The sequence below is a fragment of the Aethalodelphis obliquidens genome, unplaced genomic scaffold (assembly GCF_003676395.1).
Source record: "Aethalodelphis obliquidens isolate GAN/ISIS:26980383/991018 unplaced genomic scaffold, ASM367639v1 scaffold14, whole genome shotgun sequence".
NCBI lineage: Eukaryota > Metazoa > Chordata > Mammalia > Artiodactyla > Delphinidae > Aethalodelphis > Aethalodelphis obliquidens.
This window is the reverse complement of record NW_020837958.1, coordinates 35589312-35612889: the sequence shown is the minus strand read 5'-3', so window position 1 is coordinate 35612889 and position 23578 is coordinate 35589312. Positions and strand designations below refer to the sequence as shown.

Genomic DNA, 23578 nt, shown 5'->3' with positions numbered 1-23578 from the left:
TTTTTTTTTTTTTTTTTTTTTTTTTTGCGGTACACAGGCCTCTCACTGTTGTGGCCTCTCCCGTTGCGGAGCACAGGCTCCGGACGCGCAGGCTCAGCGGCCATGGCTCACGGGCCCAGCCGCTCCGCGGCATGTGGGATCTTCCCAGACCGGGGCATGAACCCGTGTCCCCCGCATCGGCAGGCGGACTCTCAACCACTGCGCCACCAGGGAAGCCCCCCTTTTTATGATAGTAAATTCTATACTCGTCTTCACCTTTTTTTTTTTTTTAACCTTAATAATACATCTAGGAAATCTTTCTATTTCATTTTATAGAGAGTTTCCTCTTTTTTTTTTTTTTTCCTGCCATGCAGCATGGCTTGAGGGATCTTAGTTATCGTAGTTCTCCAACCAGGGATTGAACCCGGGCCCCGGCAGAGAAAGCACCGAGTCCTAACCACTGGACTACCAGGGAATTCCCTCCTCATTCTTTTTTTAAGCTATATCATATTCCACTGTCTTGGACATGCCATAATATATTTAAAGTCTTTTGCTGTTTCAAACAACACATAACCTTGTGCACATGTGATTTTGCATGTGTGTGAGTACATCTGCTACTAGATAAATCCCTAGAGTGGAATTGCTGGGTGAAAAAACATATGCATTGGTAATTGTGATAGATATTCCCAGACTTCCTTTCTAGGGTTATACCCATCTACATTCCTAGCTGCAGCCTTTGAGAGTGCCTCCTCCCCTTCTGACAGTCAATATAGTGGTAAAACCTTTGGATTTTTGCCAATCTAATGTATCTCTTTGTAGTTTAATTTTTCATTTCTTTTAAAATAAATGATATTGGTTAATAACATTTAAAAACCCTTCTTGTGCTATGCTGAAGGCAGTGCGGGGTTTCACTGCAGCTGCCTTACCCTGTTCAGTGAAAAAGTCTGTCAGTTAGTAGCTGTCATTCTTCCTAAATTCGGTTATAGATTCAATACCATCACAATAAAAATTCCAGCAGGAATTTTTGAAGATACAGATAATCCGATTCTAAAATTTACATGAAAATACAAAGGACCTAAAATAGCCAAAACAGTCCTGAAAAAAGGAACAAAATTGAAGGTTTTCTACACCGTGAAATAGAAAACTCAGAATCATAAAGCTTCTAGAAGAAAAGTGAATGTTTTTGCAACCTTAAGGTAAAAATTTCTTAGACAGGATACAAAATGCACTAATAATAAATTTTTTTCTTTTCTGATAAATTGGACTTCTTCAAAATTAGTTCTGCTCACCAAAGACAATGTGTAGTAAAAGATTAGATAAGCCCCAAACTGGGAAAAAAATATTCACACTATATCTGACAGTGGACTTGTATTGAAAATATATGACAAACTTCTATAAATCAATAATAAAAAGGTGAACAACCCGTTAAAAATGAGCAGATCAGGGGCTTCCCTGGTGGCGCAGTGGTTGAGAGTCCACCTGCCAATGCAGGGGACACGGGTTCGTGCCCCAGTCTGGGAAGATCCCACATGCTGCGGAGCGGCTGGGCCCGTGAGCCATGGCCGCTGAGCCTGCGCGTCCGGAGCCTGTGCTCCGCAACAGGAGAGGCCACAACAGTGAGAGGCCCGCACACCGCAAAAAAAAAAAAGATCAAATCATCTGATTGCTTATTTGAACAGACCCCTCACAAAAAAAAGGTACATGAAAGGCAATAACACCAAAAAGTGCTCAACATCTTTAATCATCAAAGAAATGCAAGTTAAAATCACAAAGAGACACCATTTCAGACACAGGGAAATGGCTAAAATAAAAAAGACAAACAAAACCAAATGTTGGCAAAGAAATGAAGCAACTAGGACATTCAACACACTAGTGAGAGTATAGAATGTTACAACCATTTTGAAGAACTGTTTGGCAGTTTCTTATGAAGTTGAACATACCTCTACCCTATGACTCAGCAATTCCTTCTAGAATATATACCATATGATTCCACTTACACGAAATCCAAGAACAGACTAGACGATCCATGGTGACAGAAATCAGAAAGTGCTGCTTGGCTGGGGAGGAAATTGATGGAATGAAATATGAAGGAACTATTCTACATCTTGTTTTAAGTGGTGGTTTCACAGTTGTATCTAACTGTCAGAACTCAACAGAACACCTAAGATCCATGCATTTTTATTGTTTCTAATTTTACCTTATGCCAAAACAAACAAAAAACGCAGCCACTAGCTTCAGGCTGTCTTATGGAATGGTCCCACCTAATCAGTTTGCAGTCATTTCCATGGCTCTGGGATTCCTGGATGGGTTTATAGCCCAGCTTGGGTAAACACACCTTGTACAGTTGCAGGTCTGGAAAGATAGTGACCCTAAAGCACACATTCTTATGTAGCTTATCTGTAGCCTGTGAGCTAGAAAAGTTCTCAAGAGAGAAGGCTTTGAGGGCTAGAATGAAGCCAGGCAGCTTCCAGCAACTAGGGATATCACAACAGGGATGGGGTTTCACTTGAGGACCTGCTGCTGCTACTGTTCCTTCTGCTGTTAACTACATGTAGGCCATCAGGCAAAAGTTGGCTATCCACTGGGGTGTTTGGACCCCACCTATGAATTATCTGTAACACTTAAATTGGTTGTAACCATTTCTTTACATGCATGGGAAGAAAGTAGTCAGTCCTTCCCTAAGTCTTTTTTTTTTTTTTGGTCGTTAAGGTAATTGCATTTCTGAGACTCATTTTTCCAGGTGCCTTTGGAAGCCTAGTTAGCAGGTATAGACTAAAGAGTCAGTGCTTTCCATCTATTTTAGTTAGTTAATTTCAGATTACAAAAGTAATACATATTCCCAATGGAATAAAATAGAGAATCTGGAAATAAACCCTCACATATATAGTCAACTAAATTTTGACAGTCAGAATTTGATCTTTCAGTGGGAAAGGGCTTTTCATTTGTCTTTTCAACAAATGGTGCTGGGAAACCTGTATATCCACATGAGAAAAAATAAAGTTGGACCCTTATCTTATACCATATATAAAAATTAGCTCAAGATGGATTAAAGACCTAAACTTAAGAGCTAAAACTATGAAACTCTTAGAATAAAACATAGGTGAAAATCTTCATGATCTTATTTCTTATGTATGATACCAAATGCACAGGCAATGAAAGAAAAAATAGATAAATTGGATTAGGAGATTATTTCTTACATATGACACCAAAATGATAAGTGATGAAAGAAAAAAATTAATTGAACTTCTTCAAAATTAAAAACACTTGGAAGTTCCCTGGTGGCCTAGTGGTTAGGATTCCAGGCTTTCACTGCCGTTGCCCTGGTTCAATCCATGGTCGGGGAACTGAAATCCCACAAGCCACGGGGAACGGCTAAAAAAAAAAAATTAAAAACACTTGTGCATCAAAAGCCACTACCAAGAAAGTGAAAAGACAATCTACAGAATGAGGGAAAATATTTGCAAATCATACATCTAATAAGGGATTAATATCTAGAATATATGTATATATATATATATATATATTTTTTTTTTTTTTATTTTTTTTTTTTGATGTAGACCTTTTTTTTTTTTTTTGATGTAGACCATTTTTAAAGTCTTTATTGAACTTGTTACAATATTGCTTCTGTTTTCTGTTTTGGTTTTTTGGCTGAGAGGACTGTGGGCTCTTAGCTCCCCGACCAGGGATCGAACCCTCACCCTCTGCATTGGAAGGCGAAGTCTTAACCACTGGACTGCCATGGAAGTCCCTAGAATATATTTTAAAATAATAAAATAAAATAATAATATTATGAGGGGGAAAATATCTAGACTATATAAAGAATTTCTATAACTCAACAAGAAAAAAGCAAGCAAACGAATTTAAAAATGAGTGAAGGGGACTTACCTGGTGGCACAGTGGTTAAGAATCCGCCTGCCAATGCAGGGAACACAGGTTCGAGCCCTGGGCCAGGAAGATCCCACATGCCGCGGAGCAACTAAGCCCATGCACCACAACTACTGAGCCTGTGCTCTAGAGCCCACGAGCCGCAACTACTGAGCCCGTATGCCACAACTACTGAGCCCCCTGCATTGGGAGCTTGGAGTCTTAACCACTGTGACATCAGGGAAGTCCCTAAACATTCTTTTAAAAGGATTTTTAATATTTACAAAATAATCCATAAAATGGATATACATAACATTAACTCATTCCACATTGATAAATTGTTCTGCAAGCCCCTTGATTATTTTCATAGGAAACAAATTCTAGACATGGAATTATTAGATTAATGGTATGAACTATTTTAAGCTTCTTGCTACATATTGCCAAATTATTTTCTGGAAAGTTTTAGCAATCATGCCATGGATCTAAAAGTGTTCTTGTTTTCACTGTATTCTCACTAGCATTAGGATTTTTTTAATATATTTGCATAATTCACAAGCCAAGGATAAATTATATTTTTACTTTCATTTGTTTGGTGAGGTTGAACATGTTTTTCATATTAGCCTGAAATCTGTTTTTTCTTCATTGAGGTAAAATTTACATACAGTGAAATGCACAGGTTTTTTGTTTGTTTGTTTGTTTGTTGGGTTTTTTTGGCCACAGCACGCTGTTTGTGCGATCTTAGTTCCCCAACCAAGGATTAAATCCGGGCGCCTGACAGTGGAAGCACAGAGTCCTAACCACTGGACTGCCAGGGAATTCCCTGCACAGATCTTAAATTTACAGTTCAGTGAGTTATTAAACATACACACCCATCCCATCCCAAACAGGATCTAGAACATTTCTATCACCCCAGAAAGTTCTCTTGAGACCCCTTCCAGTCAGTCTCCACCTAGTTATTCTGATTGTATTATTTTGTTTGTTCTTAAACTTTGCATAGTGGAGCCAGAGTATGAACTCTTCTGTTTTGGGGTTTTTTCTTTTAGCATAATATTTTGGAGATTTATCCATGTTCTTGTTTATAACATCAGTTCATTGTTTTTTATTGCTGAGCAGTATTCTGTGGTAGGAGTATCACAATTTGTTGATAGATTCTCCCCTTGATGAACATTTGGGATGCTTCCAATCTTTGATTATTGTGAATAAGGTGGCGGTGAAAATTCTAGTACAAGTATATTTGTACACATATGGTCTCATTCTCTTAGCTAAATACCTGTTAGTGGAATTGCTGGGCCATGGGGTAGAGGTATATTTAACTTTACATGAAAGTGCCAAACAGTCCTCCAAAGTGGTTTGACCATCATACACTCCCACTAGCAATGTATAAGACTTCTGTTTGTTTCACAGCATCAACATTTTGTGTTGTTACTTTAAAAAATTTTAGCCATTCTAGTGGATGTGAAATGATATATCATTGTGGTCTTAATTTGCATGTAGGTTGCTTAATTTCTTAATATCTGGTATTTCTCTAGATACCTGTTCTTTTTTTTTTTTAAATAAGGAAATGTGTTTTTTTTTTTTTTTTAATAAATTTATTTTATTTTTGGCTGCATTGGGTCTTCATTGCTGTACACGGGCTCTTTAGTTGTGGAGAGCGCAGGCTTCTCATTGTGGTGGCTTTTCTTGTTGCGGAGCACAGGCTCTAGGCACACAGGCTTCAGTAGTTGTGGCACGCAGGCTTAGTAATTGTGGCTAGCGGGCTTAGTTGCACTGCGGCACGTGGGATCTTCCCAGATCAGGGCTCAAACCCATGTCCCTTGCTTTGGCAGGTGGATTCCTAACCACTCTGCCACCAGAGAAGTCCAAGATACCTGTTGTTCTTGATTTTTAATTTAAATCTGTTACGGTCAGAGAACATATTCTGTAAGATTTCATTATTTTGAAATTTGAGACTTGTTTTCCCTGTGTCTTTCATTGATTTCCCATTATATTCCATATGTATTTGAAAAGAATGTGTGTTCTGCACTTGTTGGGTGTACCGTACTACACATTAGGTTAAGGTGGTTGATAGTGTTGTTCAAATATTCTATAACCTTATTAATCATTTCTGTATTTGTTCTAGTTACTAAGAAAAAGGAATTAATACCTCCAACTATGATTGTGGATTTGTATTTCCCTTTTAGTTGTTAGGGGTTTTTTTACTTCCAGTATTTTAAATCTCTGTTATTAGGTGCATACATATTTCATTTTAATTCCTCAAATAACTTCCTAATTATACCCTTCTGTGTTACTTTTTTGTGGTTGCTCCAGGGATTAAAATGTGCATCCTTAAGGTATTGAAGTCTACTTAGACTTAACATTGTACTACTTTACATAAAATCTAAGAACCTTGCAACAGTATATTTTCATTCATGCCCCTACTCTTTGTGCTGCTGTAATATATTTTACATTTACATGTTATAACCCCGGCAATGCAACATTATATTTTAGCATTAAACAGTTAATCTTTTAAGTAAGTTATAGGACAACAGGAAACATAATATTTTATACTTACCCACTAATTTATCATTTCCAGTGCCTTTTATTCCTTTCTGTAGATTTGAGTTTCCATATGGAATCATCCCTTTGGCCTGAAGGATATGCTTAAGCATTATTTGTAGTGCAGATCTACAGTGACAAATTCTGTTTTTGTTTATTTGAAAATATATTATTTCGCCCTTCTTTTTGAAACATTTTTGTTTTGAAGGATATTTTTGCTAGATATGGAATTTTTGGTTGGCAGTTAATTTTTTTCTTTCAGCACTTTAAATTGTCTCTGTCCTTCATTGTTTCTGATGAGAAATCTGCCATCTTCATATCATTGTTCCCCTGTATATAATATATCAGTTTTTCTCTGGCTATTTTCTAGATTTTTTTAGCAATGGGATTATGGTGTGATTTTCTTTGTATTTATCTGCTAGGTTTCTTTTATATAATTATAAGACAATATATATAATATTATAAAACATTATATAATATTTTGTAGAGTATTTGTTTTTTACCAGATTTAGGAAAAGTCTGGCCATAATTTCATCAAAAGTTTTTATTCTGCCTCATTCTGTTTCTCTTTTCCTTCTCGGTCTCTAATTATATGTATATTAACTTGGTATTGTCCCACAAGTTGCTGGGGAGCCATTCTTTTTTTTTTTTAATCTTTTTTTCTTGGTTCTTCAGATGGATAATTCCTATTGATCTTAGAGTTCACTGACCTTTTCTTTTGACATCATCATCTTCTATTAGGCCCATTCAGATAATTTTAGATATTCTCATTTTTGATTGTAGAATTTACTTTTTTTTATAGTTTTCATTTATTTACTGAGATTTCCTCTTGTATGCATTCCATAAGCCTTTTAACATATTTATAATAACTGTGTTAAAGTCCCTGTTTACTAATTCTAACGTTTTGGTCATCTCATGGTCTGTTTCTACTGACTTCATTTTCTCTTGACTCTGGGTTACATTTTCCTCTTCTTATGTGTTGTAATTTTTTTATTGTATTCTGGACATTATGGATGATACATTATAGAGATTCTTAATTTTGTTATCTTTCTCTGAAGAATGTTCATTTTGCTTTGTCAGGTAGTTAAGTTACTTGTAGAGGCTGGGTTTTATACTTTATTAAAGTAGTTCTGTTTTAGTTTTGCCATTTAGTCTCAGGGTGAATCTTCAGTCCTGGGATACAATCTTTACTCCTAAAGTGTGGCTCTTAGGGTTTCAATGGAAAGCCTGAGGTATTTTCCAAACCCTTCTAACTTGGTGGGATTGAAGTTCTAAATCCTGTCTGTCCCGTGGTATCGCTGAAATCTCTTCTCAGCTTTTCAGCCTTCTAGCTGCTGCTTTCTACCAGATTTATTGGAACCCCCCCAACATGTTTGCAGTTCTGAGGTCTTAAAGAATTGAGGGGAGTTTATACACAGGTTTGGGAGCCCCTCTCCCTCTGGTTTTCTCCTTTCTAGGATATCCCTCTCAATACATAGCCATTCTGGCAGCCATAGACTCCATTATCTCTGATAGCTTAAATTGCCCTGTGTTGCTCAGACTGGTGAGTGCCCTCAGTGGAAAAGCTATTTAAACATAGATGTGACCCAGTGTGGTTCTCTTCTTTTAAGAATCCCCTCCGTTTCCTGCCTGCTTTTCATCATTCACCACTGCCTTCAAATGGTTGCTTTTTTATATTTTTTTCCACACTTTATGATTGTTATCTGCAGGAAGGGTTAGTCCAATATAAGCTATTCCCCCACTGCCATACTGAAATCTGTTGCTGGACTATGGAACATTACTGGAATTGATCCAAGCTGAATATCTATTAGCTCTAAAATCTACCATTTTTAATGGATTAATGGCCAAGTAAAATAGTAGTTTCAGTTTTTAACTTATTCTTTCTCTGAGTTTGGCTGGACAAAATTCTTAAATATATAACAGAAGTAATTGATGCCATTTTCTTTGTTATCCACATAGCAAAAGCTATATTTGTGGTTTAAGAGCCACAAAAGCACTTTTAACCACTTTGACTAGATGCTTCAGGAACAAGATGGAAAGATTCCATGGAATCTAAAAGAGGAAGTGAGTATAACAAGATGTGTTGCTTCAAATTCCCTGGCGGTCCAGTGGTTAGGACTCTGTGCTTCCACTGCAGGGGTCATGGGTTCGATCCCTGGTCAGAACTAAGATCCCTCAGGCCATGGTGAGCCCCCCCCCCCCCAAAAAAAAAGATAGTTGCTATTTTGTCAGTAATGGTACTGGTACTTTGTTTTCCTAGTTAATGGAAATCTTTTTGTTGTTGTTTTTTTTGGCAGCACCATGCAGCTTGCCGGGATCTTAGTTCCCTGACCAGGGATCGAAACTGGGCCCTTGGCAGTGAAAGCACCGAGTCCTAACCACTGGACCGCCAGGGAATTCCCAGTGGAAATCTAACTTTATTTTTAATTCTTTTGTCTTATTTTTTATTTTTAAAATTTTTAATTGTTTTTAATTTTTTTAATTTTTAATTTTTTTATGGAAATCTAATTTTAAATGCAACAGATAAACAGGAGAAAATAGTATATCTATCAATGATCCAAACTCGGGAATAAATAGACATATGAGGTGTGAATTAGTCCACGTGTGTAACTTCCCAGGCAGCCTCTTAGGGATAATAGAATCTATGCACAGTCATGTCTCTCCTGGTTAATGGAGCCTGACATAGCGAATCCACTTTTTCAGTGTCCTCTACCCTGTTTTGCCATTGGCTCACTTTATAACCTTAGATACGTCCCGTCTATCTGAGCCTCAACTTGTTCAAATAAAAAAGAGGAGTCCATGGGAATTCCCTTGTGGTCCAGTGGTTAGGACTGCTGCTTCTCACTGCCAAGGGCCCAAGTTCAATCCCCGGTCAGGGAACTAAAATCCCACAAGCTGCATGGCACAGCCAAAAAAAAAAAAGAGTCCAGAATAGACAATATGTAAGGTCTTTTCCAGCTTTAGGCTTCTACAAGTGTATCGTCAGAAGGGAGGTTTTCCTTTTGAATTTGAAGACAGTCCCTTGTGTTAAATGGATTTTAACCTATTTAAATCATAGTTTTAATTTTTCTGTGTATTTTTTAAGGTTGCAATTGTGGCTCAGGACTTGGCAGCATTCCATACTGCATCATCAGAAATGGGGCACCAACAGCATAGCCATCACTTAGTAACCACAGAAACCAGACCTTTGACCTTAGTGGCAACATCCAACGGCACCCAGATTGCAGTTCAGGTGGGTACAATGGCAACTGTCCTCCATTGACAGCAGTGCTGCTCAGCTCTCAGCCTTGTACTCTCTGCTTTATGCGTAACCTTCACAGAGGCAGGGCACAGAATCATCTGTATTACTTAGCCACATTAAGGAAATTGCTGCGTTTGAAGTAGACTCAGACTAAAACTTTGTTTTCTACCATCCTTGTATATTCTAGGGGAATTTATAACAAGAAAAATAAAGCTCCTGGTATATATATATACCTATGTGTACCTGGCCAGCTATCTTTACTCTCAGAATAAAAGTCTAATTAGGCAGGATTCTATAAAGCACTTAAGAGTTATTCCTTGGAAATGAACCTCCTGTAAACATAGACCCCAAGTTAGTCCTCTGAGAATCACTGCACAGCTGTATTTTATGGTGGGAAATGTCACAAGACTGTGAAGAACACATTCTCTGGGAAGTCACTGCATTCAGGCAGAGAATCTAGAATGCAAGGTGTAGATTACCTTTCCTTGGGAAGATTTTTTTTTAAATGTATTTACTTGGAAAAGGGTTAGAACATACTCAGGAAAATGTCAGCTATTGGTTTTAATTTAGTTTATGGGCATAAAAGCTAAAGGCTCAGGAAGCTCTCTATCTCCACTGGAAAAGATGAGCATCTTTTGTTCCTTGCATGCGTGAAGGTTTATCAAAATCCTAAATAAAGAAACTGCATCCCCAGCAGGAATTTGTTTTTATGTTTTGTGGATCAGCAGTAGTACCTTAACAAGCCCAGGTGTCAGAGTTACAGAGAGAAATTTTACTTCTGGTATGTTATATTTCTTTGGCATCTTGACTGTGGTTTTGTGTATGTTCCTGTTTCAGCTTGGAGAACAGCCATCTCTGGAAGAAGCCATCAGAATAGCGTCCAGGATCCAACAAGGAGAAACGCCAGGGTTGGATGATTAATCCTCAGAACAATGGAGCAATAAAGGAAGAGAAGCCTTTCATCTTCAGGCAGCAGAGATCCATGAAGCCCGGGCCCAGGAAAATTAGAAATTTTTCATTCCTGAAACACTGTACACATTTTTATGCAAGAGTGGAGAACAGTTTATTCTTGACACTTTTGTGTATATAACCCTTGGAAAAGATTTCCCAAACTGATTCATTGTGTACAAGGAAGTATGAAGTTAGGGTAATACAGTAAATTTTTATGTTACTCTTTTATCAGATTGCAAAATCCTAGAGTCTACATGCAAGACCAGTGAAGTCTTATGGAGACTTATGATGGATTTTTAACTTACTGTGAAAAATTAAAGGCTGTATCTAAAATGTCAAAGATTCTATACATCAAACAATCATAATTCCAAAAGCCATCATGGATAATAAAGGATGTAAAGCCTTTACATATTTCCCTCAGCTAGTAGAGTGTCTGCAGTTTTTGTTCTACTGTATACTTGTCCATTTTTATTTGTATCTTACGGTTTGAAGACTATTCATTATAGTTTTCCATCCCTGTTAACTAACAGCTCTTCAAGCTGAAGTGCTAATTGTATTAGCATTACATTGGATTATATATAAAATTACAAAGTTTGGTTATTTAAAATTAAAAAGTTAAATCCAGTACTTTGGTTTTGTTAAAGATTTTCCTTAGCGTTCAGTTTCTTGTTACTGTTTTTTAAAAATAATAAACTATCAAAGTTTGACCACAGGCTGGAGCCCGGGATAATAGTGCTGTAATTGGAAATGGCTTTACTCTGAAAATTAGGTTAGTGGGTTGGTGTAAATTATTTATTTTTGCTTATGTACTTTTGTTTTAAAGCTTATTTACCCTAAAGTTTATTATTAATTTTGAATACAGCAATTTTTTAAATGTTACCTTTATATTTGTTTCATTAAATTGGTATGGAGGTGGGGGGAAGTGTTGTAGAAAATATCATGAACATAATAAAATACAACACATATATTGAGAGTATATTGTGTATCAAGCACAAAATAAGTACTTTTCCATACATTTTTATCTACTCATAACAATTTTGTGAGATATGTGGGATTTACTACTCCTGTTTGTACATAAGGAAGCTGAAGGTCCAAAGAGGTTAAGTGTCTACCCAGGCCTTACAGCTGTGGTGAGGCAGGGCAAAGACTTAAGAACCCAGACTTTCTGACTCCCAAGTCCAGGGTGTTTTTTCACCACACCACAACTGCCTTCTCAGATGATAACCTGTGGCAGAGATTATCAAGATGAGCTTTGGTGATCTCGATTGCCCAATGACCTAAGCACCTGAAAAACCATCTCTAATGTTGGAAAATCAGTGTGGGGTCTACCAAGGTCCAAAAAAAGGGGGGGAGGGTGTGTGAGGGTTGTCCTGCAACAATCACTTCTTTGCTGTTGTTCACCATGCTTTGTTTGCCAGGGAGCTGAAACGTGGCTGTTTTTCATTTCAAGCCTTACAGTAAAAAGGAAAAAATGTTGTGCCGTTTTATTTAATATAAATGTTATCTTTGATCAGGTTCTTTGAAGTCTTGCTAAAAAGGGTCATGATTTAGTCATTTGAAATGGGAAACCCTTCAGGGTTGGGCGGGGGGATTGGCTGCTTTCCCTTCAAAGCTCTTCATAGATAGATAACATTAGAAAAGGTCTCAATCACCCACCGTCTCAGTCTCCATTCTTTTTTTTTTTTTTTTTTTTGCGGTACGCGGGCCTCTCACTGTTGTGGCCTCGCAGGCTCAGCGGCCATGGCTCACGGGCCCAGCCGCTCCGCAGCATGTGGGATCCTCCCGGACCAGGGCACGAACCCGTGTCCCCTGCATTGGCAGGCGGACTCTCAACCACTGCACTACCAGGGAAGCCCGAGGAGGAGCTTTTTATTCCGAAGCTGACTGTTCCTTATTCATACTATATGTTTTCTGACTAAGGACTTGCTCATTCGGAGGAAGAAGAGCCTGTTTCTAGCTCCACCTCTGAGACTAGGAAGTTAGAACTTAGTCTAATGCACTCAATCACTAGGAAAAAATTTCAAGTTTTCCTAAACAACTCTTCAATCGGTGACAGACCAAAACTAAATTATAGACTAGTTTTAAGTACACAGCAATGAGAATGTATGATCTTCAACTGCATGTAAAAGTATGAATGATCCTCATAAATATAATGTTCAGCAAAGGAAGCTGGACCTAAGAGTGCGGGCCAAACTACTCTCATTATCTGAAGTCAGGACAGTGGATACTATTGGTAGGGAGGGGAACTGGGGGTGAGAAGAAAGCCCAGAGGGAAGTTGAAGCACTAGCATCATGGGCATGTCCATAGGGCCCTGCACTTAGAAAGGCCCCACTGGTGGTTTAATGCTCTGCTGTCACCATCTTAAAGTTCTTAATAAAACTGGAACATTGCATTTTCATTTCTCATTGGACCCTGTAAACTATGTAGCTGTAATGTTCTATATCTTTTTGTGAATATTCACCAAAGTGTACATATTTTGATATGTTTGCTCTTCTGTATGTATAGACCTCAACATGAAGTTTTAAAAAGTTGAATTATAGATTATTTTTAAAATAAGTCAATTGTGCTTCCCTGGTGGCGCAGTGGTTGGGAGTCCGCCTGCCAATGCAGGGGACACGGGTTCGTGCCCCAGTCTGGGAGGATCCCACATGCCGCGGAGCGGCTGGGCCCGTGAGCCATGGTGGCTGAGCCTGCGCGTCTGGAGCCTGTGCTCCGCAACGGGAGAGGCCACAACAGTGAGGGGCCTGCGTAACGCAAAAAAAAAAAAAAAGTCAATGAAACATTACTTATGGAATGCAGCCAAAGTTGTATTCACAAGAAAATTCATGACCTTAAACACTTTCACTGCTGAATAAGAAAAAATAAAAGTTCATTAACAAAGCAGACAATGCAGGAAATTAGAAGGGGAAAAAAAAGTCACAGCAAAGCAAAATTTAAAGAAAGCAAAAGGAAGGAATTAATAGAGATAAAAGCAAAATGAATTATTTCAATACAGAAAAACAACTGATTAATAAATCTAAGATCTAGTTCTTTGGGGTGGGAGGAAAGCAAACAGTAAAACTGATAAACCACTAGCTAACATGATAAAAAAAAAAGACAAAACAAATATACAATGAGAAAGGGCTTATAACCATGGGTACAGAGGAAATGATGAGAAATACAAGTGAAAACTTTGCTCAGTCCTATGCTATTACAATTTAAAATCTGAATGAAATGGATAATACTCAAGGAAATATAAATTACCAACAGGGACTCAAAGACAGTAGAAAATCTAAACAGATAAATAACCATGGACAAAAGCTATCAAAAGCAATACCTCAAAAAAAAAAATCTGAACCTAGACACATTAAGAGCAACATCTTTCAGACTTTCACATAATCAATCATTCTCATACTATTAAAGCTGCTCTAAAGCACAGAGAAAGAAGCAAACATTCCAGTGTTTCATGAAACCAAAGTCCTATAAAGATTGTACAACAGAAAAACTATGGACCAGTTCCATTTATAAATATAGATGCAAAATGACTAAATGAAATACATGAACATAATTTTGCAGTATGTTCTGAAAATGACTACAGTTTATTTCAGGAAGAATAGAGTGGCATAATAGAAGGAAAATCTATCATCTAATTCACCACATAAATAATTAAAAAGAGGAAAAAGCAGAATAATGAAGAGAAATGCTAAAATGTGATAGAATTGAATATTCATTCCTCATAAATATTCTGACAAAAGGAAAAGAATACTTCCCTAATATAACAGATATAAATCATGTCCACATGCACACATACACATAATCGCATCTTATTAACCAATATTATTCTTTTTTTTCCAATATTATTATTATGTTTTTTTAATAAAATTTATTTATTTATTTATTTGGCTGCGTTGGGTCTTCGTTTCTGTGCAAGGGCTTTCTCTAGTTGCGGCGAGCGGGAGCCACTCTTCATCGCGGTGCACGGGCCTCTCACTGTCACAGCCTCTCCTGCTGCGGAGCACAGGCTCCAGATGCGCAGGCTCAGTAGTTGTGGCTCACGGGCCCAGTTGCTCCGCGGCATGTGGGATCTTCCCAGATCAGGGCTCGAACCTGTGTCCCCTGCATTGGCAGGCAGATTCTCAACCACTGCGCCACCAGGGAAGCCCTCCAATATTATTCTTAATATCCCCATTGAAGTCAGGAGCAAGACAGGAATGCTCTCTACCTCTCCTATAATTAGCACCATGTTCTAACCAACTGAGCTAACCAGCCATTGAACACCTCTCCTCTTATTTAATGTTGTTCTGGAAGTGCTAGCTAATGCAATTAGACAACAGAACAAAGTAAGAGTCATAAATACCAGGAAGAAGGACAGAATTATCAATTATATGATTGCCTACGTAGAAATCCAAAATAATCAACTGAAAAATTGTTAGAAGTAATCCAGGAGCACAGAACGTGTTTTGTGTCTTTATTTCATCCTCGCCATTTTTCTGTGCTCTTGTTGTTTCTAACCACTGGTTTACAAGCACACAGACACACAGGGCCCTGGAAATCAGCAGAGCTTGGTAGTGGTGGGTGGGAGTTGGGGTAGGCATCAAACAGAAAGCTGGGCTGCTTCAAGAGCCTTGAAGGCAAGGCAGGTGATCCAGTCAGAATTGTCGGGAGCGTGTGTGAGCAATCCTACGTCCCAAACTGAGCTCCTGGCTCAGTTAAGATTCTGACGCTGGTAACCAGGGACAAAGCCTCTTATTCTGTGTTTAAAAGTGAGACTGTAATAAATCAGAGGGCTCCTGGAAGCCCCTTCCTTATCAGCACCTCACCACAGACTGCAGCCAGAGAACAGACCTGCAGGAAGACCAGTCCAGATGAAGTAACCAGGCTAAGAAAACAGAAGCACAGGCTCCTTTCCCAAGAGCAAAGCCAGGGGAGGGAGATAGGGAGGTGGGGAAGCGAGGAAAGGGAAGGAGGGATAGGGCTTCAGTGACCAGAAAGAGAGGAGAGCTCTAGTGTGTCAGAAAAGGCAGAGTATGGGTCTCTAGGACTTGTGCCATATTCCACCTTCCCCATCCTGTTTTAGAGCAATGATTCGGCCTTTCTCTTGGCTCTCTCTTTAGTTGGTACCTAGGCATTTTGGAAGTGAGATTTTTTGATAATTTTGTATATTTCTCCAAATGTCTTCGCTGTGGTAAATATATTTACTCTAGGTTAATTTTTAAAAATTGAATCATTATACAGTTTTGCAACCTGTTTTTCGTATCTTAGATATCTTTTCATTTTGTACATATAGCTCTATCTCATTATTATGCAAACTGTGGTTACTTATTATTTAATGGACATTCGGGTGGCTTCCAATTTTTGGTATTTTAAACAATGCCTACAACACAATTCCTCCAAATCTCCATTTGGCTGATTCCCTCACTTCATTCAGATTCCTGCTCAAATGCCACCTCCTCAGAAAGGCCTTCCTAGATCATCCTATTTAAAATAGCACCTCCCTCCAACCCTCTACCACTTCTTAATCCCTGACACCTCCCTTTTTCTTTTATAGCACTTATCACTACTTGATATTTTTTGTACCTTTGTTTAATTATATATTGTCTGTCTCCACCAGAGGCCTCAAAGTTTTATGAAAGTAAGGACTTTGGTTTGTTTCACTGCTGTGTTCCTAGTGCCCAGAAGGGTGCCAAGCCCACAGGGGAATCTCATTAAGTATTTACTGAATGAATTAATACAACGATAAACATTCTTTTATATATGTTTGCAAACCTGTAGAAATGTTTACTAGCATTGCTGAGTCAAAGATTATAAATATTTAAATTGTAACAGAAATATTCAAAACAATCTTTTAGGGACTTCCCTGGTGGTGCAGTGGTTAAAAATCCACCTAGCAATGCAGGGGACACGGGTTCGAGCCCTAGTCCAGGAAGATCCCACATGCCACGGAGGGACTAAACCTGTGTGCCACAACTACTGAGCCTGCGCTCTAGAGCCCGCGAGCCACAACTGCTGAGCCCGTGTGCCACAACTACTGAAGCCCGCGTGCCTAGAGCCTGTGCTCCACAACAAGAGAAGCCACCGCAATGAGAAGCCCACACAACGCAACCAAGAGTAGCCCCCCCTTGCCACAACTAGAGAAAGCCCACGCACAGCAACGAAGACCCAACCCAGCCAAAAATAATTAATTTTTAAAAAATAATAACAGGGCTTCCCTGGTGGCGCAGTGGTTGAGAGTCCGCCTGCTGATGCAGGGGACACGGGTTCGTTCCCCGGTCTGGGAAGATCCCACATGCCGCAGAGCGCCTGGGCCCGTGAGCCACGGCCGCTGAGCCTGCGCGTCTGGAGCCTGTGCTCCGCAATGGGAGAGGCCACAACAGTGAGAGGCCTACGTACCGCAAAAAAAAAATAATAATAATAATAACAAAACAATCTCTTAAAAGTGGTACCAATTTACACCCACCCCCATAGCAGACAAGAATGCATTTCTCCAAACCCTCTGCAACACAGCATAGTATCAGTCTTTATAATCTTTCCTCTTTTTTTTTTTTTTTTTTGCGGTACGCGGGCCTCTCACTGTTGTGGCCTCTCCCGTCGCGCAGCACAGGCTCCGGACGCGCAGGCTCAGCGGCCATGGCTCACGGGCCCAGCCGCTCCGCGGCATGTGGGATCCTCCCGGACCGGGGCACGAACCCACGTCCCCTGCATTGGCAGGCGGACTCTCAACCACTGCGCCACCAGGGAAGCCCCTATAATCTTTCCTCTTGATTTTAGAATTTAAAATACATGTGGATTTTATGGTATAACAAAAAGGTAGAGGTGCCAAGTCTGACTGTCTCTGATTCCCACTCCCCTCAATCACGCCGTACAGGAAGTGTGCCCTGCAGTCCAGACTCTAGCAGCACACTGCACAACTAGCCTGGCCCATGGCTGGTTCCTGTGACACTGTCTTCATCAAGTCTCCCAGTGAGTTCTCACCCTCACCTTACCCCATTCCTGACAGGGTAGAAAGAGCTATTCTTTAAGTCAGTAGTAATACAGTCTCAGTAATGCTGGCTCTATGACTGTGTGATACAGGCATTTAACGTATCTGGGTTTCATTTTCTTCATCCGTAAAATGTGAATAAAAATACCTCTTGGAGGGTTCCTATAAAGATTAAGTAAGATAAATATGTAAAGCATCTGGCTCGGTGCCTACCATACAGCTGGCACTATAGCCTTCCCAGCTCCCTTTAAAGCACTCCAGCTTTTTGTGGCACTTAGGACATTTCCCATATGCTGACCTGTATAAAAAGTAGGGGCAGTGGGTAGGATATGGATGGTGCTTGAACATGGCACGCACTCAATAGAAGATGCCAGGTAGAGTTGATTTTTGCATTCAGGAACTAGTCCATCCTCACTGTTATGTTTTTTTCCACGTACATATTTATACCACCAATCAGCTGATCGTATCCCACACTGCTGCGTACTCTCTACCCAACTAGCTACTGGATGAGCTCATCTCTCAATCCTGTCTGAGCTGAACAAGGCCTTTTACAGAACTTTAAAACTGACTCACCACTGAGTCATCAAAACATAGCAATACCCAAACACACTCCTGTTGCTTCACAAAAGACCAGCATGGGATGTCTGCCTTATCTCCTTTCCCTCTCCTACTGAGACTGGGCCCCTTGTCTCACTGGAGAGGAGTCATCACATCTTTTGTGCGGCAGTAATCTGAACAAAGCTGGTTTAGATAATCACAGTGTGGCCAGCAGACAACTCGTGGTCATCCGGGTCATTTCCTGTGTATGTCACTAACCCAGGAGAGGCAATTAATCAATTACCCGATTGTGTATTTAGCACCCGCATTCTGTTGGGCACTCACTTACTGATTCCTCCTGTTTATAACATTTCTGTGAAGTGACCTTTTCAGTTATTGAAACTCATGAAGAATAGAGAGAAAAGCAGCCCTTTGCAAGAAATATTGGAGAAAATGGGGCTACTTCGTTCCATTCCAGTAAAAAGAAGTTCTAAAATAGCAAATAGGAAGCATGATGTTTTGGCTAACTGCCTCACAGAGCTGTAATTTTAAATGTGGGTTGAGAACTCCTCTCTTATCTAGAAATAATATGGCCAGTGGTCAGTATTTTCTCTTGGGAAAAGTCTTAAAGTAGTATTCTTGCCACAGGCCTTACTGATTGCAGTGGACTATCAAGTCGTTGAAGATTAGGGGGGCCTGTGTAAAGGCTGAGATAACTGGGGGCAGGCCTGAAGGCTTCTTTCACTAACAAAACTGGTTATAGCCAAGGTTTTGTGTATGTACAGACGCAACTGTCAAGCACGGTCTCTCAGTGTTGAAGCCCTCAAGAAAAAACTGAATGAGAGGGCTTCCCCGGTGGCACAGTGGTTGAGAGTCTGCCTGCCGATGCAGGGGACGCGGGTTCGTGCCCTGGTCCGGGAAGATCCCACATGCCGCGGAGCGGCTGAGCCTGCGCGTCCGGAGCCTGTGCTCTGTAACGGGAGAGGCCACAACAGTGAGAGGCCCGCGTACAGCAAAAAAAAAAAAAAAAAAAAAAAAAAAAAAACTGAATGAGAATCTTAGATCCTCAAAGTTTTTGTACATAATCTATATAATTGCATGTAATGGAATCTTCCCTTGATCTTATATAAATGTCAGAAGGATAAATGAAAATAGTATGTTAGTAATCCTTAAAGAGTCATTAGGCATGAAAATAAATTATGCTCATTTCATTAAAATACAAGCTTTCAACTGGTCACTCTTCCCTAGCTATACTTCTCAAGTTCTTATCAATACTATCTCTGTTCTGATTTGATTATCCTTGCTGGTTGTACACAGCCTTTAACTGTTGATCCACGTTAAGCAAACTTATTTTGGTGACACCAGGAATCACATGTTGCATTTACTGAGTATAAAGCCATTAACAAGTATGAATATTCTCGAATAACACTGTTATAAGTAAAAGCACACATAACATTTATTGAACACTATTCGTAAGGGACAATGCTAGTCTCACATTTAATCCATTGAACAACTAAGGAGGAACTGGATTTGATTATTCTGTATCAGAGTAAGCTGATGAACATGTGGTGAAATGGTCAAACAGTGTCATCCATCAGAGGGTATTAAGGCAAGTGACAAAGGAGAGAAATCTAATCTATACGTGAGAAGTCAAACAGGAGCAGTGGTAGGAGTTACCACATTCTAGCCTGAGAACTGGATTCCTGGGGCCAACCAGCAGTTCGTAACAGAGCTGGGTTGAAGTGAGATGAGGTTTGCTGAGAGAACCAGCAGAAGGAGATAGGTAAAGATATTAAGCAAGATGAAGAAAGACAGTTTAACTTTTTTAGTATATTATTTGGTTTTTAAGTGAAAAACAGATTTGACCAACATGGATTTTTAAAAAAATTAGATATCTATCAGAGTAGGCTATTCTTTAGAAAAAGTTATTATTTCTCCAGAATCAAAAACATAATCTGGAAATGATTCAGCTTTGGGTAAAATCTGGCTAGTCTTAACAAACATTCCTAGAGACTTTACATCACTGTGAAAAATTAGGTCCTAGTTCTGAAGGACTTTTCATTCAAAAGTTCATGGCTTATGTTAATGAGAATATGCACATATATTTATGTGCTGCATATATTATAAGTATTTGAGGACTTCCCTGGTGGCACAGTGGTTAAGAATCGCCTGCCAGGGGACACGGGTTTGATCCCTGGTCTGGGAAGATCCCACATGCCGTGGAGCAACTAACCCCATGTGCCACAACTACCGAGCCCTTGTGCCACAGCTACTGAAGCCTGCGCACCTAGAGCCTGTGCTCCGCAACAAGAGAAGCCACCGCAATGAGAAGCACACCCACCGCAATGAAGAGTAGCCCCCGTTCCCTACAACTAGAGAAAGCCCACATGCAGCAACAAATACCCAACGCAGCCAAAAATAAATAAAATAAATAAATTTATTTTAAAAAAAGTATTTGAGAAGGTGATTTAGGACTCTCAATTACAAATTTTCAGGGCAGGAATCTTGCTTATTTTGCTGCTAAGGAAGGTGAATAGGCTGACAACAGTGGCATGAAAAAGCCTTTTACTTGTTAAATCATCAGTCTAAAGGAGATAAACAGGTTAAGTTTGTTCTCCCAATACCCAGAGGCAAAATTTTCACTCAGTTATTACAACATTACCACAAGCCTGTGGATTCTGCAAAAGTTGCCTAGCAACATTACAGTTAGAAACAACACAGGGTAGGGAAAGAACAGGAAATTTGAATTAGATATGCCCTGGGGCAGGTGGGCGTGACCCGTACAATGAGTGCTGTACTCTGAGGAGCATGAAATTTTAAAAATCGGAACAATCATTTAGAATTTCAGTTAGGACATTGCTGCAGTTAAACCATAACACTGTGCCTGTTCTCAGATGGAGGAGGCAGGGCCTGGGTTTCTTACTCATTTTGGCACTTTTGTTTTAAAGAACACTACATTTTAATTATTCCAGAAACATTTATTAAGAACCTTCTTTGGGGCCAAGGCACATTGCTGGTTGCTGGAGCTCTAAAGACTAATAAAACTCGATCTCAGCGCTGGGTGGGAGAGAAGCCAAACATGTAAACAAAGAGTGTTACATAGTCCATGCGGGGTGCAGTGGAAAGTCTGGAGCCGGGAATATCTATTTTACATGGAAGTGGTGAAAGTCAAATGGTTCTTGCTCTGATTACTGCTTTTAACAATACTTAAAAAAAAAATTCCTTCTTTCTCCCAGTAATTTTATACATTTGTTGGGAATTTACCTTTCCTATTCTGTGTGAGGACCTGGGTGTGAACCAAGAACTCTTCCCTTCCCATCCGGAACCAGGCCCCTTTGCCCCAGCCAATTTCAAGAACCTCCTAGTTCAGGGAAGCAGAGAGGTGGAAAAGTTAAGAGGTGACAAAACCCAAAAAATGTTAGAAGATTGTTTACCTCCAGGAAGGGGACTTGGGCTGGGGGTTGCAGGGGTAAGTCGGAGACTTCTATACCATTTGAATTAATAACATAGAGAGAAAAATAAACCAATCAACAAATATTTAAGTAAGGGCTCTATTATTCACTCAGAAGATATTGAGCACCTAACTCACATCAGAATACTGCAATAAACAAATGGAAAATGTCCCTATGCTCAAGGACCTCATTTTCTAGAAGGGAATAGGAATAAACAATCAACACACTTTGAAATAGATATAAGCCTGTAAAGGAAATAAAGCAGCGTGTTGTGAAAGAGTGGGGGGGGGGGCGGCAGCATGAGCTTGCGTGCGAAACGATAGAGGATATAGGATTCCTATATGGGAGAGGCTTAGGGGCAAAAACCTCGCTCTGGAGAGGTGTTTGCTCAGCTTTAAAGTTTCTGTTTACCTAGGAAGCACACTATTTTTACATACAACTCATGTTACAGATCAATAAAGAGTAGAAGTTTTCTAAAGTTATTTTTATTTACACTTCACATGAAATTGAGAAAATGTTAACTATCCGTATCAAAGAATTTATATTTCTCACTAGGAGAGAAGTGTTGGAGGGAGGGTGCTAAAAACCACTCCTTGGCTTTGGCCACGGATTATCAGAGAACACCTCTCTCTGATATATACAAAAGGGTTAAGTTCCAGTCTTCTGAGAGCTTAAAATTAAGTTTGGACTAACACACAAAAAAGACACATTTATACATCAGTTAGCAGATATTTGGAGAAGACAACTGTTTACCCTTCACTGCTTCTTCAGTTATGTGATCTCAGGGAATTTCCCATGTGTTTCCATTGTTAAAAACCACCTTGAGTTTAACCTTTGAAAAGTGTTAGAACATATATGGTCGGGTGTTAATATCCATAAAGTGCCACAATAAGAAAAACAGACAAGAGAGATAAATGCAAATGGCCATTAAGCCCATGAAAACTGTCCAGTGATATGAATCAAAACAAAACTACATCTACAAACATTAAGTACCCACTGATGTCCAGAATCCACCAACGGTGTACTCTAATCCACCGCTTGTGAGAACGTAAATTTTTTTTTCTGGAAGGCAGTTTGACAGTTTATATATACTTTGAGCCAGTAATTCTCACTTCTGTGAATGTATCCTAAAGAATAAAAAACAAAACACAGAGGAAAAACAACACGAGAAGGAACAATATTCATTACGGGGTTACTCACAACTGAAAAATTGTCAGAAGCTTCTATGTGCGACAGTAAGAGACGGATTAAATCACAATTTGACGTAGTACTAGAGAAATTTTTTCTCAAGTTGCTTTGAAACTTGCAGCGAGCTGAGCCAATCTGTTTTGCCAACACTTGCCCACGTGCTGGCAAACAAATATAAACACCGTGGCCGCGTGGTGGGCACTTGGTTTTGTGCTTAGGGCCCAGTGTGGTGCTGCTTTATTTACTGTGGGCAAGTGGGGGGCGGGCGGTGGAGAGCGGGGACGGCAGAGGGGACTATGGCCTGCGAGCGCTCCCCTCGCGGCGGACACACCGGCCCCTAACAGACTCTCTGGGGGAAAACTGAGGCTCAGAGGTCGCCCCGCATCCAGTGACCTCGCCTCGAGAACTCGAGCGTCCGTCTTCCGGCTGACTTCGGTATCGGCCTAACCCATTTGCACACGGTCACAAGGGTCCAGAGGCCGGAGGCACCATTCCCGATTCAGACCTCGACCCTGCAACCAGACTCCCCACAGCCACGCCCACTGAGCCCCAGGGCCCGGCACCAAAGGGATGCGGGACAGGATGTCGGTCTCCCTGGGCAGCGCCCAAGGGCCACGGCGGTCCCCCTCTCCCCGCGACCCGCAGGGATCCCGAGGGCTACGCCGTCGCAAGTCCCGCTCCTGACTCCGGGGAGCCGGAGGGGCGGCGAGGAAGTCGTGTCCAGGCCGGCGCTCGGCTCGGCCTAGTCCAGTCCGCACCCTTCGCTCCTCCCAGAGGGCTGCCTCTGTTCCCCGGCCCGGCCCTGTCCGGGCGGCGGCGGACCCAGCTCCCAGCCATCCAGCTCGCTCATAGGACCGGAGCACTGCGCCCGC

The 23578-nt window shown here is 40.3% G+C and overlaps 1 protein-coding gene across 6 annotated transcripts in view; it reads left to right on the top strand.

Annotated features, from left to right (window-relative positions):
* Window positions 1–11535, top strand: part of ZNF143 (zinc finger protein 143) — a 54416-nt gene extending 42881 nt beyond the window's left edge. For 5 of the 6 annotated variants that reach the window (XM_027115424.1, XM_027115423.1, XM_027115425.1 and 2 more), the window contains 2 exons: window positions 9464–9610; window positions 10457–11535. In XM_027115424.1, the coding sequence (XP_026971225.1) occupies window positions 9464–9610; window positions 10457–10540 (231 nt within the window). In that variant the 3' untranslated portion in view covers window positions 10541–11535. Of the gene's footprint in view, window positions 1–8337; window positions 8443–9463; window positions 9611–10456 lie in introns of those variants that run through there. The other variant, XM_027115426.1, reaches the window with a different exon arrangement.
* The last annotated feature ends 12043 nt before the right edge of the window (window positions 11536–23578 follow it).